We start from the raw sequence: 19783 nt of genomic DNA, 5'->3' as shown, positions 1-19783 counted from the left end.
GTGTACCTCAATGGAGCAACTACTCGCTTTGAGAGTACATAATACGTGGGGGAAGTTAGCAGAAGCGGTTAAAGTATCTCAGATAGAGAGACTTAGCGCGACAAATACGGGCAGGGTAATTCTTGCGAAAGTAGGACTAAAACCAGAGAAAGGATTGGGAAAGAAAGTGGACATACAGAGGGAGATAAGGAACGCCTTGGTAGTCCCCCCAGTTCCTAAAAATGTGCATCTGGGATTTATTCAAGAACGAAGGGAGAAGAGAGTTGAAATCTTAAAGCTGAGGTTCGGAAAGATGGATGACAGTAAGGTAGCCTACGTTGATGCTGCCAGAGGACAAATCGGGGCGGCGGTGGCTTCGGTCGTAAACGGCCGAGGAGGGCCAGTTTCCGCTTGCGGCTATCCGGGGACGCTGCGGAGGAAGTGGCGATCGCTTTCACTTGCGCAGGAACAAAAGCAAATTTTTTCATAAGCGACAGTAAGACTGTCATTCAAAATTTTGGAAAAGGCAGGTTCTCGCCGGAGGCGGCAAAATTGATCCTTAGCCAAAACCATTGAACAGGAAATTTCAGATAATATGGACACCCGCGTACGCTGCCGTCCCTGGCAACGAGGCGGTCTATAAGCTAGCTCAAGCACTGTACTTCCGGGCAGCCATGGTACCCCCCTGCGATTGGGGTATCGAGGAGCGGTCGCTAAATTATGGGGAAATAATAAACCATTTTCTGTTCTTAGGCTCCAAGATTACCTCGGAAGGAGACTGCAGCCATGAAATTAGGAGACGCCTGCTTCTGGGAAAGAGAGCAATGGTTAGCCTTGACCGCCTAGTAAAGAGCAGATACATTAGTCTGCCAATCAAGATCCGTATAACTCGTGCTATGGTATTTCCAGTTGTGATGTATGGATGCGAGAGTTGGACTGTGAAAAAGGCTGACCGCCGAAGAATTGACGCGTTTGAATTGTGGTGCTGGCGAAGACTCTTGAGAGTTCCTTGGACTGCCAGAAGATCAAATCAGTCGATATTGTCGACCATAAACCCTGACTGCTCATTGGAGGGTCAAATTCTAAAGTTAAAGCTCGGCTACTTTGGTCATCTGATGAGAAGAGAGGAGTCGCTGGAGAAAGATTTGATGTTGGGAGGGAAAAAATATACTTAGTAGAGAGAACTCGGATATCCTGCTGCAAAGCTCAGACCCTGAGCTCCAGCGGAACATCACCTGGCGGAGAAACTACTACTACTACTACTACTACTACTACTACTACTACTAATAATAATAATAATAATAATGATAATAATAATAATAATAATAATAATAATAATAATAATAATAATAATAATAATAATAATAATAATAATAATAATAATAATAATAATAGTAGTAGTAGTATAGGCTTTTTCAAGCTAGTGCCGCGTCCAGCATGACGCCCATTGAAAAAGCATGCGCCGTTAAGCGTTAGGCTGCTCGGCTTCTGGGGGCGGTCGATGCTAGTCGGAACAGCCCGCTTTCTTCGTCTCTTCTGTCGTTTTGTCCCTTGCGGAGCCACCGTACCGAGCAAACACAAATACGCTTTACGGAGAAGGCTGCCAATGGGCCAAAGCCTGCCAGCCAGCCTTTAACGCGGCGGCCCCCATCTTCCAGGCCTACGTGCTCGCGGGTGATAGCCTTCTTCTGGTGGAAAATAAAGTTTTTCAATCATCTGCAACAGCGGCGAACCTGGTTGCTAGGCAACGGGACGCTCTTCTAGGCACCGGCGAAATGCTCAAAGGCAGCGTAGTGTACCATTCGCTACAAAATTGTGGTTCACACTTAAGCTCCGCCTTTAAAAATATGACGCAAGATCCTATAGGCTACTATGCCGCTAATAATGCCCCGTTTTGACTAAGCCTTATGAACTTTCCCGCGTGGCAAAAGGGTAACGTGAATTGAAATGTCATATGACAGGCTGGCTCTAATGTCACCCTCCCACATGAAAGGAGAGACGCGAGTTGGCACTGTTCTCAGGCAACGCCGAAATTACTGTGAAATGCTCAAGGCTAGCGTAGTGTAGCTTTCGCTACAAATCCCCGCCTCAGGCAGTGCAACATTTTTACCGGCTAAAAAGTGTAAAACCACGCTAAATGTAGTTAGAAAACCATCAGCTTTGCAACACTGCACATAATTTGGTAGGCTGCAAGGTAGCTAAGACTAAATGCAAATGCCAACAAGAAGAACAATTGTTAAACAATACCTCGACAGGGGACCGCGGAAGCACGCGGGATGTTTTCATTGAGAGCAGGGCAGATAAGCCGGCTCCCGGTGAAAGTACAGCGTCCCTCTCTTCTACTCAAAGCTTATCAGCTGGGCAAAACGTAGAAAAGAACACATGGCGTACCTGCATATCTGATATTCGCCGGAAGTTACACAGGCGTCGTATTCGTGTGAGTACGTTTTCTCGAAGCAATTTGCGTGAAATTATGGACGCTATACTTGTCAGTATCAGTGAACCTGGCAATTGTGCCACAGGCCACGGGCAAATTACATCTGGGTCAAATACATCTAAGCCTTGCAAGCTTGCACCCGCATAATGGCAATTAAGCCATTTCGCTTGATTCAGCTGCGGCATTGCATTCGTTCGGAGCTATTACTAAAGGCGATAATGTCGTAATTTTCTACTGTGAACGTTAAAATAGCCTTTTGTGCATGTGACAGCGTCCTAGTAGCGTTTGATATCAGACGTAACCTTCTTTTCGGCTTGGTTTATAGTGTTTAACATCTAATATAGCGGCTCAGGCTATGAGGGACGCCGTAGTGAAGGGCTCCAAATATTTTGACCACTGGAGGAATTTAACGTGCACTACCATCGCACAGTACTCAAGCGCCTTGCTTTTCGCTTCCATTGAGAAACGACACTTTTGTAACAGATATTACAGACATTAATATGTAAGGTTTAAATCTACCTGCCGTTTCTACAGATGTGATAAAAATGTCAAATTACAACCTCATATAAATTTACGTTCAAAAGTTCATTTGTAAAAAAAAAAGAAAGTCTAAGATTTCAACGTTGAACGTACACTGAAATTAACGCGAGGCAGCATTCCTTAAGTAATTTATTTTATCCGCACGATTGGTACGCCTTTCAGTAGTCCGGAAACAAAGCTGAAATGATTTAGTAATCATTAAACTGAAAAAAACAAAAAAATACAAATACATATATGTCTACATGCTACTTGCTTTATCCAATGTTATTTAATTGGGGTCACAAAGTAACAATGTACCTGCTTCTGAGTGGTAATTAAGGCTGAACCCATGGTTGCGGGATGAAATTGCGGCCGTTGGGGGCGCTTTTCGATTACGCTGAAAAGAAAGGCGTCCGTGCACTGTGCGATGCCAGCGCACGTTAAAGAAACCGAGGAGTATGAAATTTCCGGCGCCCATACACTATAGCGCCATTAGCAGCCTGAGTCGGTCTAGGACATGAAACTTTATAAACCAAACAAAACAACGCTGGAGCATATACGACCAAAAGACGAAGCAACAACGTGTATAGGACAGTGCGCAAACCTATAGCTCTCTGTTACCATATACACATTTTACATTTTTATTTATTCATTAGGTGAAGCGATAAGAATGACCAAGAAGAAGAAAATTTGACCTTGGGGGCGTAGTAGAAAACAAATATACACAGAAAAATTAAAGATGAGAGTGATCAGTATGACATTACTCGGCTAACAAGCGAAGTAAATTTAAGGAACAGAAATATTTGGATGCTCTTCTGCTTCTTAACATCGCCCTACTCCTTTTCCCCTTGTTATTGATGTCTCATTCTTGTCTTAGTGTTTTCGTTATGCACCTCTCCTGACCTTTTTTTTTTATTATTATTTCCGTCTCAATACTGGAAGTGGTATAGAATTCGAGAAGACTGATTTATCTTTCTACTCTGAATGGCAATAAAAAGTTATAAAATCGCACTTTCGTCCCCGTCAGTCGTCGTAATACCTCTCTTTTTCGTGGTATTCGTAACCACTTATTAGCAGCGCGTAAAGATGAGGATGCTAGATAAACTATAGCCCAGTAGCAGTGTTATTGCAACAATATACATAAAACAGAAAAGTATATTACTGCCTTTTGAAATACTAAAATACTAAAAAAGAACGAAGTGTTCTCTTGCCATTTACTACGTTTCGAGGCTCAAAATGTGGCAGTGAAGCAACGTAACGGTGGATATCTACTGAACATCCCATTGATGCATAGGAACAAAATACTTGAAGTAACGCTTGTGAAAGAGCAGGCAGGGGAGGGCTGGCTGTGGCCATCCAAATATTCTCCTGGCCAAAGAAAATGTTTCTGGTACTTCGGTGACGACGTGAGCCAGCTGCCGCTATTGTATACGCCGCTTAGTTGCAACTGCAAGCAGTGTTGTGCCAGGTCGCATTCAGGCTGTTTCACACATCGAGGGAAAATCTGCGTGGGAGTTTGTTACCACTGCTAGCCACTGTATCACCGCCCCTTCAAAGCTGCTCGCGCTGAAAGCCGGTGATAATGTATACACCACCATGTGAATGCGTGGTAAGAGCAGCCGGCCAGACATTGAATGTATGCGCCTTAGCCATGGATTCTCTGGGGCTGTCAGCGGCAGCGCTTCGCAAAGCGCGAAGGTCACGAGCTCCCATTTTCCCTCCAAACAAGAAACCTTGCAGCTTGGCGCATGAGAAATGCCAGTCATTGCCAACTAAGCGGTCATTATTTCTTGTCAGCGACGGAGCGCAACAAAGTGCGTGACACGCCACATTAGAGCAGGCAGTTCGAATTTGGCGCCGGTGCCACTGCATCGCGTCATCGCCGGGCGTACCGACTATTCTTGAACGTCGGTGGCGCTCAGTTTCGGTTTCGTATGAAAAAAAAAAAAAAAGCGTTGGGTCTCCTCGCGCTGCAGTGATTTAGAAAATGTGCCGTTCGCTTCAAAACGTAATGTGCAGTCGTCTTGTTCACGGCTTCGAACTTTCAATTGGGACTAACCGCGCTAATTATAATGTTATTTTGTATTTTTAGCTGGATAATTAGAGGCGTTTTGCAGCATACTTTCTTCACCGTGGCAGACAGGTTGTTACAGCAAATATTCATTTTTATATTTTGAACCCTCTATTTTCAGGAATTTTCGAAAGTGCGCGCTGAAACACCGGGTAAATATATTTACTCCTGGTGCTTTTAGATTATTCAAATTAATAAAAAAAAGGGCAGCATATATGCAAGGGGCAGAATGCGTTAATTAGTTCGCAAATTAACAATTCGCTTCAGTTAGCTTTTTTTTTTTTTTCTAGGGGCTTTGTATTTGCAGAGTTGGAGTTCGTCTTCCAAATAGGGAAGCCGTGAAAAAAATATCCATAAAAAAATGTAGTGCGCGTTACGAGACACAGATGTCACCCCGACATGCTTCATCACACCGCAACACAGAGGCGACGCGCGCGTCTGAAGTAGTTCGTTTAGCCCAGCGATTTGGTTACACTGCGGGCTAGACTTGAGACCAAGACAGGCGCGTGACGCCTATAATTATCGCCGTCGCATTGGCATCCAATGCGAGCAGTCATCGCGCTTGCAGTTGGTCTCGAGGTGACGAGGTGGAGAGTTCTACGCCAATCGCGCTCTTTTATTGGGTGAAGCGACATTCGCACCGTGTAATGCACGCTACGAATATTTATTGATGAAAATAGCTTGTCTCGGTCATACTGTTTTGAGGGCGACCTTCCTTTACACAAACAGAATATATCCACAAAAGTTAGGAAAACAAATCAAAAGATATGCTTAATTAGCGAAGTAACAAAGCTTCTTTCTGGCGGCCGGCGAAGCCGCAATACAGCCCCTAAAACAAATCTGGAGAAAGTGCCCGTTTTACAAAAAATTTTGACGGTCTAAACAAAACACCTGGTATCTGCTATAAAGTGTTTCTTTTTCGAAATGAGCCGAATCCAGAAACTGAAACTAAGTCCAGTTTTCTTGTAACTGAGAGATCATGTATCTTACTTTTACAAAAGGTTCGATGCCCAAAGATAGTCAATAAATGACAAAAATAGCACAATTTGTGTGGCAGATGAAAAATGAGCCAATTCCGCTATTGACAGTCTTCTCTCTCTGCCTCAGCCTCAAATTGCGGACTGTTTCAAGTGATGTTTCAAATAATTACTCCTTCTCTAGTGCTATTTAATTCCTATAGACTTCCAAGTGTATGAATAGATTGGTGAAGATTTCAACCAGTGATGATTAGTAAAACCTCCTTGATCTGAACCCGTAAGACAAAACGATGGGATAATCAGACCTTCCGCGGACGAATCAATATTGTGTCTCTTCCACAGAGAACGTGTAAAAGACTCCAATTATAGTTGGGCAAAGTTAGCAGTGGCTTCCTCGATAAATTCAACGAACCATAAGCGAAACAGCTGAGGCAGACAAGAAACGACAATAAAAGCCACTGTTGTTTTGCACATTATATGCATCTACCATTTCACGACTTCCTGTGAATATGCAATGGTACAGCGAAATATAATAATTCTTGATTCAATGATTCAATGCATACAAGCAGTATTTTTTTTCTTTTGCTGCCGAAGTGTGAAAAATAGAAAAAAGAATTCTTACATCAGTGCTTGAAGCTCAAGCTCACTACTAGTGTTTACTTGCTCCTGATTGCACACAATAAAGTTTCTAATCGTTCTTCTGCTTTATTCATAGTATGATCATTATTCAAGTGGTATTATCACGAAGGGAGCCTGAAAATGACTATAGGGCCAATTTTTTAGCCTGCGCCAGCTACACAAGTGCAGCAAAAAACCATTGTAGGTGTGGGAGATTTGCTACACTGGTGTAGCTAGTGCGGGTTAGAAATATGGCCTATATATATATATATATATATATATGTGTGTGTGTGTGTGTGTGTGTGTGTGTGTGTGTGTGTGTGTGTGTGTGTGTGTGTGTGTGTGTGTGTGTGTGTGTGTGTGTGTGTGTGTGCGCGCGTGTGTGTGTGTGTGTGTGTGCGCGCGTGTGTGTGTGTGTGTGTGTGTGTGTGTGTGTGTGTGTGTGTGTGTGTGTGTGTGTGTGTGTGTGTGTGTGTGTGTGTGTGTGTGTGTGTGTGTGTGTGTGTGTGTGTGTGTGTGTGTGTGTGTGTGTGTGTGTGTGTGTGTGTGTGTGTGTGTGTGTGTGTGTGTGTGTGTGTGTGTGTGTGTGTGTGTGTGTGTGTGTGTGTGTGTGTGTGTGTGTGTGTGTGTGTGTGTGTGTGTGTGTGTGTGTGTGTGTGGACGTTTTCTTTTCTGTAAAGAGGGGTGAAATCTAGGTTTTCACAAAAATAGTCAAATCCAAAATTTTCTCTACCTAATATATGAAGCCTATCAAAATATAATTCGGATATCTGCATAGCTTGTGCTGATACCAGTCTTTCGCGTTTTTCTCAGTTGTGCTTTTGTTGACTTGGCTCAGTTAAAAACTAAAAGCACTTCATATATGTGCATTAGCTACAACCGCATGTAAATCTAGCATGAACTCAACATATGCGACCACAACCAAGACAAAACTTTCTCAGAGGCTGCTTTTGCCACTTTGCTCCGGTGCTCTGCGAGAAAGCACCCGTTAGTTTTGTAATCAACTGGAAATACATAAAAACTACCACGTAGCCAAATGCATGCGGCTTGTTTCATGCAGTAAAAAAGGACAGTTTTCTAATGGGTGCCACTGGCCATAATGATGGTCCAGCTGTATTGCAACGGCCACTGGGCCAAACACGCTAAAGTCGAGCGGGAAAGTGGAGGAGCTGTAGACCCGAAGTAGCGAGGTATGTCCCGCCATCTGGCTTTCACTTTTCGAACGAGCACTTTTCCTCCCACGTCCTTCTCGTTCGTCCTCCTTTTCTACTGTTTTTTGCTAATGTTTCCCCAGTGCGTGCTTTATTCCTGGCCAGAAACAGACGGCTGAGGCCGAAACCGCTGCGTTCAGAGGCTGCTCCTGCGTTCAGCTCGTTCTTCGGTGATCCCCAAAGCCTGCGGAAAGATGTTGCTCGTGCGGTGCATCCGAAGCGGAGCCTTCGGCGCGATGATAAGGTACGTAGCCGCATGTATCGTAACCGTCTTTTATTTTTTTTTTTTTCTCTTCTTCATTGGGAAAAAAGCCGGCTTATGAGAGGCAGCAACGACGATTCATGAGCCGTGCGATCGCACTGAGATGAATGCGGCGTCGACCGCGTGCGCTGCGCACGCTTCTACGGGACCGAGCCCAGCGCAGCGAAGCTTCCTGCGAAAGGGCGAGCGGGCGATACGAGTCCCCTCCAATCGCCAGCGACCGTCGGGAATGAATGGAGAGCGTTTTTCTTCGTTGAGACTGGTTTCGTGCGTCGATTTATCTCCTACTTTGGGAAAACGGCACTCGCCGGTTCGGCGCGGACACGGAAGGGCACGCAGGGAAAAGGAGCGAGGAAGGGTTGTCGACCACGGATTTGGTTGGTTGGAAATAAGCATAGGAAATAAGTACGCCAGGTTCCCTGCTTTTCGTTTCGTGCCTGTCGACGATGCGTCGCTGCTGAAGTACACATTCGCCGTTGGTGGTTAATTGGGAGTGATGGAACCGTAGTTCTCTGGTCTAGCTACGTGTGCGCACGACGCGGAAGCTAGGAAATGTGAACTTATGCAGAGCTTGGAGACTTGAGAGCAAGCAAATGGAGCGCCTGACGACTGCAGGTAAAGCGCGACGATTAATCCCCTTTCGTACGGTTGCCGGCTGTCGATTGCGAAAGCGAATCGTGAAACAAAAGGAAAATGAAAGACGCAACTATTGCGCATATAGGCGTAATTTGTGGCGCTTCCTGATACTTTTGTTGTATCGATACTTATGTTGCCTTTCTTCGACTGGTAATCAGCAAGACATCTGCACTGTGCCGGAGAGAGAAATAGCCAGTTAACTCTGCGAGCAGCTGTGCGCGTTACTACCAAGTGACAAATGCCTGCCGGTGTTTTATTACTTTCGCTTCTGAGTTCCGCGTCTTTGCGATCGATGCTGTCATTTTTGCCCGTCTGAAGCCACCTAATTTTGCTTTACGCCGAGTTTGTGCTGTCAAAATAACTGACATTTTAAGTCTTTCAGACTATATCTACAGATGAGCTGTGATTACTCATATGACACAGCCTACAATTTGGCATAGTAACCCAAAAGCAGAGTCGTTTGAGGAAGTGCTCGCTTAATTTTTGTGTGTGAACTAGAAAGCATATTATGGGACAGGGGCCACTTCACATTTTTGCAACATTCTTCATCCGTCAAAACCAAAAGGCAGCAAGCAATTGATACAGTACAAAGTGAAGCTTTGCTAGTGTGCATGCTTGTTAGGATTCTCTTACCATATGCTTCTGGCCATGTACATGCACAGCTATAATGTTATAGCTGCAAATGACAGAATACCATTATATGCCACAGTGCACCTTTCGCCAAGCACTGGCACATGCAACATTTAATACGGCTTAGAGCTTAATTGATGTAACTCTGTGGTGCCCATTTGCATCGCAACAGTCGAGTTTCATCGTGATTGGCATCTTCACTTTACTGGCTCGCATTTAAGCTGCATCATGTTCTCGTTGCAAGTTCTAAGGACTGAGCTTGTTGGAGTGAATGAAAATACAGAGTTCTTATATAATGCACTAAGCATAATGTGGCAGCCCAAATAATTGATTCATCACTATCACTTTGCCCGAACATGAAACTTAAGTCCACAGTGTGCAGTAAAGTGGACACTGAGGCAAAGTGCAGGAAATGGCATCAGAGAACGAGCGTCGCCTGTCTTTCAGAGCTCTGCATACTTGCTGCCAATTTGCAAGCCCATTCTGTTATGCTCATTTCTGTCGAGAAGATTGCAAGGGTAGACTCTTTATCAAGGATTGGAAATATTTGTTGAAGCATGTAGAGCAGCTGGAAACTACTCTGTAAATGCTAGGGGATAAGGGCAAGAAATGCTGCTGCAAAAGGAAAGCAGGCAGTAGAAAGAAAAATAAATTTGCAAAGAATTAAGTGGAAACTATGAAAATTAGGGGTGAAGTATTTTCGATATCCCTCTCGGGTAATGGTGGGGCTCAAGTATATCCACATTACAAGGGTGTTCTTTAGGCGGTAAACAACTGAAATTCATCAATGATGGAGGAATTAAGCCTGATATGAAAGCGAGCAGAACATAAAAGCAATGACATTCAATCAAAATATCCTTCAGCATCCAACTTCAATCGATGCATTGCTAAGAAGCAATTGTCGTTTTTTGTGTGTGTACATGATTACAATTACCTCGGCAAAATTTCTTTACTTATATGTTACAAACTTTGAGAAGTTTGATCACCAGAGTCTGCTTCCCATTATTTTTCTTCATATGTGCTGGAGTGACAGGCGACTATCAGGGCCAGCTAACAGGTGACTAACAATGTAACAAAATCGCTCAAACCTTTATGAGGTTGTTTGGAGTCTCACTGCGGGCACCATTTGCAGCAGCCAACAACTGGAACACACCTCTTGACCGCAGCAGTTCTTTATAAATAATTCTTCCCGAGTAGCTGGCAGAAATAGCGAATTCCACTTGGGGCATTGAATTAAGTGTGTCAGTGCATACACTCCTGCAGGAATGCTCACATGGTTCTACAATATTAATACGGTTCAAATTATAGGGTTTAGCGTCCCAAAGCGACTCAGGCTATGAGCGACACAGTAACGAAGGGCTCTCGAAAATTTGACCACCTGGAGTTCTTTAACGGGCACTGACATCACACAGGTGCCAAAATATCAACATGGTTGAATGGGTGATACAAACACTGGGGAAGTCTGCTCGTCAGCTATTTAATATTGCTTGATGTAGCTTTCCATATTGACTGACTGTGCAGTGCTAAGTAAGCAGCGACACAACACACAAATAACATGGATTGGTGCTTGTATGCCATTCCTTGTATGCCATTCCTGTGCAGTGTTTTTGTGCTCCGTATTCAATTCAACCATTGATCAATTAGCCCTAACTTCACCTCTTGTCAGTATGGTATATATGGTTTAACGTCACAAACCTGTGCACGAGCTGCGAGAGATGTATGGGAAGACTTCAAATCCTTATTTCTTGCAAATGGTGGCCATGAAAAAACATTAAGCCAAAACAAATGTAGCAAGGTGCAGGTACTAATCGTGTGAATAATAGCCAATTTTGAGCTGTATTTATTGGGCGCGAGGACATATCGTGGCGCCACCTCTTGGAAGCCCCCTCATGACGAACTAAGTGGGATAACGCATGTTGAACTGCTGCTGTAGGATGTTTTCCTAGGCAGTTCACTTGCGCGTTAGCATAACGTTCATTTATTTATTTAATATACACCTCGGTCTGGGCTGGAAATGCTAATTTTGAAGTATTAGACTCACTCATTCGGCAAGAAAGCACTTCACCGAATCAGAGTTATCGAAGTTGGTGAGCTTTAATGGTGCAATGACGCGCACTGCTGCTGTCATGAAAAAAAAAAGCTGAAGCTTCCACACAACCAGTCAGATGCAAGCGGTCACTGAACAGATAATAGGATTCCTTTGCAAGAGCAGAGGGCTGTCAGGAGCCTGACAGATACTGACCAGCTTCACATAGCACCGGCGGAAGCGGCACCGTTCGCCTGCTCCTTTGAAACTAGTAGAGCAGACGAATTTGACTGTGGATATAACATGGACGGCAGCCTAAGGTTGTCCTGATTCTATTAGCGATTACCTAAGTAAATACCTTATACCTTACAGACAGTAAGCTGATTGGTCTGTAATTATTAAGGTCCTTAGCCTCCGCTTTCTTACGAATGAGGATAATGTTTGCATTCTTCCATGGTTCCGGTACCGTCGATGACACCAGGCAGGGTGTGGCCAGTTTTTCCAGCACGATATCCCCCCCCGTCCTTCAACAAATCTTTAGTTATCTGATCCTCTCCAGCTGATTTCCCCCTTTTCGTAGTTTCTAATGCTTTCTTGACCTCGTCCTCCGTCACTGGTGGAAGGTCCGACTGTTTTTCCCTACCACCAATCTCATTACGATCCTACTTTGGCTACTGTAGAGATCTATATAGAACTCCGTGGCTACTTTGGCTATCTTGTCCATATTCATGATGGCTTTGCCCGCCTTGTCCCTTAGCACATACATCTGGTTTTTGCCTATGCCCAATGTCTTCTTTACAACTTAAAGGCTTCCCCGTTCTTCACAGCATGCTAAATTTTCAAAGCAAAGGATCAAGCAGGTTTTCGGAAATGGTACTCTACTATCGATCATAACCATACCATCAACCAGGTGATAGAACAATGCTTGGAATATAACTAGCCCTTATACATAGCATTCATTGATTACGAAAAAACATTTGACTCGGTAGAAACCTCGGCGGTGATGCAGGCATTGAAAAATCGGGGTAGATGAGCCGTACGTGAAAGTGCTGGAAGATATATATCGTGGCTGCACAGCAACCATAGTTCTGCATAAAGAAAGTAACAAAATTCCCATAAAGAAAGGCGTTAGGCAAGGAAACACGATCTCCTCAGTACTATTCACAGCTTGCTTAGAGGAAGTATTCAGAAACTTGGAATGGGAGCAGTTAGGGATATGGGTAGATGGAGAATACCTCAGTAATCTGTGATTTGCTGATGACATTGCCTTGCTAAGTAACTCGGGGGATGAACTGCAAATAATGATTGATGACCTAGACAGGAGAACTAGAAAGGTAGGCTTGAAAATCAATATGCAGAAGACTGTTCAACAGCCTCGGGAAGGAACAGCAGTTTACGTTAGGTAGCGAAGCACCGGAAGTAGTAGGCGAATATGTCTACTTAGGACAGGTAGTAACCGCAGATCCGGACCATGATAAGGAAATAACAAGAAGAATAAGGTTGGGATGGAGCGCATTTGGCAAGCACTCGCAGATTATGACTAGCAGCTTACCGGTATCGCTCAAGAGGAAAGTATACAACAGTTGCATCTTACCTGTACTCACCTATGGTGCTGATACTTTGATGCTAACCAAGAGGGTTCTACTTAAGTTGAGAACAACGCAGAGGGCTATAGAACGAAAAATGATAGGGGTTACATTAGGAGATAGGAAGCGTGCAGAGTGGGTCAGAGAAATAACTCAAGTTACTGATATTCGAGTGGATATCAAGAAGAAATGGGCATGGGCAGGACATGTAGTGCGAAGAGAGGGTAACCGATGGTCGCTTAAGGTAACAAACTGGATTCCAAGAGAAGGAAAGCATGGCAGGGGGCGGCAGAAAGCTAGGTGGACGGATGAGGTTAAGAAGTTCGCAGGGGTCAAGTGGATGCAGCTAGCACAGAACCGGGTTAATTGGAGAAATATGGGAGAGGCCTTCGCCCTGCAGTGGGTATAGTCAGGCTGATGTTGACGATGATAACATGGATTTATTTTTTTTGCAAGTGTGAAGAAGTCGTGAGCAAAAGTGGTATACAACTCTCAGCCGATGGCGGAGCTCGAGAAAACTGCATGCCAACTTTATATAGCAACAGCTATCTAAGATCGAGACAATCGAGGCAGTGCCCCATTTTCTTCACATGCATGTGTCAAGTCGCTGTTCCTTAAGGTGGCGGTCCCACTCCAGCGGTGAAGAGACGACATTTTTGGCGATATTCATACGCCTACTGCGCCTCACTAGTTTAGTTTATAAATATGACTTTAATATATTTGTAAAGTTTATTTCCTCTCCTTTCTAATGGTGCATTTGATTTATAAATAGATGCACCGATGTTTAAGCTGTAAAGGAGAAAGGTAAGAAACGGCTTTTCAGCTCTACTTGTCTCGGGAAAAACAAAATTGTGCAAAATCTTTTGCACCTAGGAAAACACCGTTTGAGATGTTTTGATATTAGATGTTAATGAACAAAGTTAAGCATTTTTATTACTGTGTATCGCATAGTTTATTAGCCACGCGCCTGTGAAAAGTGTATAAAACAGGTAATTATACATACAATAACTTTCAAGATACGCATTCTGCTGCGGAGATTTTTTGCGCAGTTGGAGGTCGTACATAGTTCGCTTTTTCCTGAAAATATCATCTGTCTGCTTCATTTAGTGTAAAAGTTATTTGTGATCAAACTTCGCGTTTTTTGCAAAATGGCTTAAAGTATATGCTAAACTGTTCAAGTAATAAGCTCTTATCTGTGCTGAAATTTCGCGTGGAAAAACTTTGCACCTCGCTGTCAGAGGATAAGCATCGGTTTTGTTCTACGACTCTCGAGGAATGTGCACTGTCAGGATGATTTCAGCTAATTTTTTCGTGGTTCACTTGAAGCGCGCGAGCTCTTCATGAAATATTTTAAGCATGATTGAAATGCTCCATGGCTTGTTTGTTTCTGGCGAATATAACTTAAAGGTTCGGGCTTTCGTTCCCTTATTCAGCCGGTAACAATTATCAACTACAAAGTCAAATAATAGTAAAATAACAGAGCCACGTGTGATAAACGTAGTAGGTAGCGCCATCTATGAAATTTCATGTGCACTAAAATGTCGCAGTTCAGAAAAATTACGAGGATGGCGCCACAAACACCCTGAATCGAGGGGTATTTACGAGAAGGTATTGTGCTTCTACAACGTTTTCCCTTTGCCCTTTCCTTTCCATCGGGCGAGAGAGGTAAACACTGGCGAGTCGGGTCAAGTGGTCGGGTCGAACTGAGGTGCACGTGCTTCGCGCACTCAGGTGCTTCGCGCATGCGCAGTAGCGCTACTTGAAAATGGTCCCTTGACAAATGTACACTTGCTTGCTTTGAGATTTATTTATCGCCTCGAATTAAGTGTGTCATACTGTTTGTGTGCCGAAACGTTGCCAGCTAAGGCTCTCGCGCTACTTACTTACTCTACTTACTCAGCAAAATATAATCGTGGCGGAGATATTGAAATTTTTTTTCTTGTTTTGTTTTGTAGTCTTGTAGCGCCCCTCGCGCCGCGCTTTTATCACAAACAACGGAACGGCGCTGGACAAAGAAGAATTTGGCACTAAGCGTCTCAGTGAAAGCAGCAAAAAAAAAAAAAAAAAAAAAAAGACAGTTCGAACCCGAACGCTGTCGGAGCTGGTTATTCCTCGTCTTAGCTCCGCCACAAAGCTATCTTCAGATGTTCGCGGTGTTAGCATATATTGTGAGGATGTGGAATTTAGACTTTTTTTTTCCAGTGGCAAGAAGGAAAAATATCTTCCCCTTTCTACGATAAAATAAATAGTAGGGCACGGAACTATAACACTGCATAAATTAATATAATATAATTTCAAAGAGCGTCTCCCTAGGAGAAATTGCACGAATACTTGTACCCTCTGCCACTTTACTGGTACAGATAAAATGTTTCGACAGTCTGCCAAGTACAACTTGAAAACCTGAACATGCACAAGCATGCCTCTTCAACCTTCCCACTGAAGTTCCTATATAGCGCAAGCAGTGCAGGCGCCAAAGAAAAGGAGAAAAAATGATACAGTGGGCAGCCGAAGATAATCACCAGCGTTTCAGTCATGTTTTTTTTTTTCTTTCCTTTTTTTTTTTTTTTCCGAATGTTGCGTTCCGGTGATGATAGTAAAGGTGCCGCAGTAGCTGCCGGGGATGTTTTCGGTGAATGGGCAAGTAGGAAACAGCCATGTGAAGCTTCTCCAATACAAAAATGTGATGTTGAATCGGGTTTTGCCACTGCATTTCCGTCATTCCCCTCACTAAAAATTTAAAAAAAAAATGATGAGGCTCAACGCAACCGAATGTCGAGCTTAGCTCAAATGAGAGAAATCACTGTAATCAAGAGTTCGACGAAATGCAGTGTGATCAGGTGGTGGCATAAAAAAATATACAGGCTCACTGACCAAGTCAAAGTTTCATGAAAACGTACTATCGTTTCGGCAGCCCTACAGCTTCCTTGTTCGAGAAACCAGACAAAAAGCATTCGTTTATATCTTCTTCAAATACTTTGACTTGATCAATGGCCCTATATATATATATATATAAGCAGATCAATCAAGGGGAAATGATGGTTGGTTGGTTGGTTTGTGGGGTTTAACGTCCCAAAGCGACTCAGGCTATGAGAGACGCCGTAGTGGAGGACTCCGGAAATTTCGACCACCTGGGGTTCTTTAACGTGCACTGACATCGCACAGCACACGGGCGCCTTGCTTTTCGCCTCCATCGAAAAGCGGCCGCCGAGGCCGGGATTCGATCCCGCGTCCTTGGGAACAGTGGTCGAGCGCCGTAACCACTGCGCCACCCCGGCGGGTCAAGGGGAAATGAGGGTGCTCGTTATAACACATGAAGGAAAGAAGCCAACAGTCGGCGAGGCCAAGGAAAGCGTTGGGGATGGTACTTTATGTCGTTTTTTTGTAATGTTTACTTGGATAATCACAGAAATTAGTAATGTAATCTGTTTAGGGGAAAGATAATTAGACACAAAGTAGAAGAAGAAACAATGTGCCGATGGTGGGATCCGAACCCACGACCTCCGAATAACGCGTCCGGTGCTCTTCCATATATATATATATATATATATATATATATATATATATATATATATATATATATATATATATATATATATATATGAAAACACTGAATTCGTTTCCCGTGTGATGTTTTTATTTGCGCTTACTTTATTTATTTTATACGTGCATGATGTCCCGTCCTCTTTCCAGGTAATTCCGCTTCTTGGAGGGGGATATACCGCGGATTGTCCGAAGCATTACGGCGTCTAGGGTAAACCGTTGATGCATTCGGCAGGGAAGCTGGTTTGGCGTTCATTTTGCTATAATGCTATACTTGCCTAGCATCGCCTGCTACCGCGCTTTGCCGCTGTGGCCGGGGGCTTGGAGAGTTCGGTCTAGTTTGCCTGGGCACAGTGAAGACGGTGATGTTGCTATGGTGATGGCTCTGTTTACGATTCTTAGAAAAACGCGCCACTCGCGCAAGTGAGCAACAGAGCTAACGCTCTAAAAGCCCGTCGGCAGGCAGAGCGTTTCCAAAAGAATGGGGCCCTTATCTCGAGTAAGGTAGATACCGTGTCAGCCAGGCGTCCACTCACCCGCCGTCTCAACGCCCAATTTATTGACTTTATATTCGAACCTTGTTTGAAGCAACTCGACTTCCTGTGCTCTGAAAGGTATCCGATCATGTTAGCAAAAGTGACATAGAAGCGTGTGAGAATTTCGAAGCATATACAAAGAACGTGCTTCCGTTTGACCACATGAAGCAAAACCGCTGTACTGCATTGGTATGGACAAATTCACAAATTATAGCACATGCCAAATCTGACCGAACGCGATCTGATCGATGCGTCTAATCGTTTGGCATTTGCAGGAAAACATTTGGTAAGCATGGGCGCTCTTGCATGGAGTAAAAATTGGGCTCTGATTATTATGTTGCAAATGTGTGAATGTACAAGTGCCACATCACGAAATTATTTACTACCAACACATGAAGCCAAAAGGCGGGCTCAACACTAAAGTATACTTGTTGCATACGTGTGTGCGCCCTGTAAAATGAGTACAATAAAGCAGGCTACAAGCTACAGTAGTCCACCCAATATATTGGTTCAGAAAGCGCATACATCATCACGGGAAGCTGCAGCAGGACAGGTCAGCGTCTTCCATAGCATGCTACTTTTCACATCAGATTTCAGTGTCGAGTGAAATTCTGCAGGAGAAAAATGTTTCTAGGGGATTGATTGTTAAAATTTTATTCTAATTGCCTGAAAATACTGTGTTCCTTTAATTGCACACACACACACACACACACACACACACACACACACACACACACACACACACACGCACACACACACACACACACGCACGCACGCACGCGCGAGCGAATAAATAAAATGAAGACTGTGGAGCATCCAACTGGGAGTGGGGAAGTGGCCGCCATAAGCGCCTAAAAAACTGTCCCCGTTAGGTCCTTTCTTCTGACAACCTTCCTTTACAACCCCTTCTCCCCTTCCCCCATTTCCCACATAGTTTAGTGTGAATGCGCCTCCTCAGTGCCGAAGAGAGCATGAATGCATGCCGGCCTCCTGCGCGATACATAGCCTCTTGGTGGATTTCACATCTATTTCGGAATATCGATTCATCTCAAAAGGAAAAAATTGGCAATCATTCACTTATTTGCACATTGTAACTTACCAGCTATAGTTTCCAAGATTGGACAAGCACGAATAAAAAATAAAAAAGGGCGACTGTTGACTGAAGTTCAGCTAATTATAGCTATATTATCATATTTGTAATCACGTTTGATAAAGCAAATTTCTGGTGACCGCAAGAGCTGACAGCTTCCACTACAGTCAAGGAGTGTTCCGATCCTTACTATATCTATGGCATCAACAATAGGGAGGTTTAGAATATGGTATACCCCTACCGCTTAGGGGGACAGGGCAATAGCGCGGGTGACAGTAGGAGCACAATTCTCTATTATAGCGCGCACGCTCCGCTATTACTCTATCCCACTTACGGATAGGGTCGCCGTATTCTAAAGCTCGCTAATGATCACTCGATTGCACAGCCCAAAAGACGAGGATCAAAAGAACACAAGACAGGCGCCGACTTCAACTAAGGTTCATTGACGAAGTGTGCAGAAATAGTGCCATTCGCTTTTCCTTTTCACTCGTACTAAGATTGCACTGTGCAATCATGTTGACACCCTGTTTTATTTGTGTTCAGTCAAGCTAGCCTACTGCAGTCCAGTCCAACCCCCTCACGCTCGGCGGGTAGGAGCAATGTTCGTGGCTCTACAGCGGAAACTATACTTCGTCTCACAAGATATCTGCAGCACTGCGAAAGGCAAAGGAGCCCTTTCAATTGTGCTCCTAAGTGCCTCTAGCCTGTGCGCACTATAATAGAGAATTGTGCTCCTACTCTCACCCCCGCCAATTTGGGGGGGCGAGAGGCGCTTAGAAGCACAATTGCCTATTGTACGCGTGATCCTGGTTGGACCGGCTGGGGTGCCTCTGCTTTTCGCTGTGCTGCAAACATCTTGTGAGACGAAGTTAGGCAAGAGAGGGAAGCCTCTTGTCCAATTGTCAGGGCGCGTATTGTTCGAAGTAGTGGTGCGGTGGGTTGAAGAGGGGAGTTCAATGGGGCAGCCCATGCTGCGCAGGACGGGGACAAAAATCCTTCCCTTCTCTGCCTGGACACTGCTCTGGAGCCGCAAAAATCTTTGAAAGTCCACGCAGCAACACAAGAAAAGCGTTCAGGCAGCTCAAGTCGAGAGGGCTGAGTGGCTGGGTACTCAATTCCTCAGTCATGGATTAGTGGCGTAGCCTGGTGGCAGAATCTGAACTACTTCCAAGATGGCGACCGTAGAACCGCCACCTTAAGCTGTCGCTAGATGACATTTCGATGCAGTTTTCCTGAGCTCTGTCACTGGCCGAGTGTTGTATACCACTTTTGCTCACGACTGTACATTCCACGCAGCGAATTCTTGCGCACTGACTGTCATTGGCACTCTTGGTTAGAACGAATATTTGTTTTCCCCGCGCACAGTAGTGATTTCTTTACGCATACCTCGATCAGCACATCACAACGTGCATGCAATGCTCTCGCGTTTATTCACGGACTCTGTCGTTTGGAATTCCTACAGCACTGAAGACTCTGCCCAAGACAACGCACCATGCATACCGCTGCTCGAGGCAGCAAAATATTCTAGTTCACATCAGTGAAACATCTGTGTCAACGGGTTCATTTAGAATAATTAGAAAACTGGATTTCGCACGATCCCTCCTTTCTTTGGGAGGTACTGCTCTATGAAGAAGCAACTTTTCCATCCTTCCAGCAATAATATTG

The 19783-nt window shown here is 44.3% G+C and overlaps 1 protein-coding gene across 1 annotated transcript in view; it reads left to right on the top strand.

The window, feature by feature from the left end:
* Window positions 1–7899: 7899 nt before the first annotated feature.
* Window positions 7900–19783, top strand: part of Men (NADP-dependent malic enzyme) — a 194884-nt gene continuing 183000 nt past the window's right edge. The window contains exon 1 of the mRNA XM_084603162.1: window positions 7900–8056. Within this exon, the coding sequence (XP_084459288.1) occupies window positions 8007–8056 (50 nt within the window). The 5' untranslated portion in view covers window positions 7900–8006. The remainder of the gene's footprint in view (window positions 8057–19783) is intronic.

This window comes from Amblyomma maculatum, chromosome 1 (assembly GCF_055883805.1).
Source record: "Amblyomma maculatum isolate TAMU_Amacu chromosome 1, ASM5588380v1, whole genome shotgun sequence".
NCBI lineage: Eukaryota > Metazoa > Arthropoda > Arachnida > Ixodida > Ixodidae > Amblyomma > Amblyomma maculatum.
The sequence above is the reverse complement of the archived record's forward strand: the minus strand, read 5'-3'. Positions and strand labels throughout refer to the sequence as shown.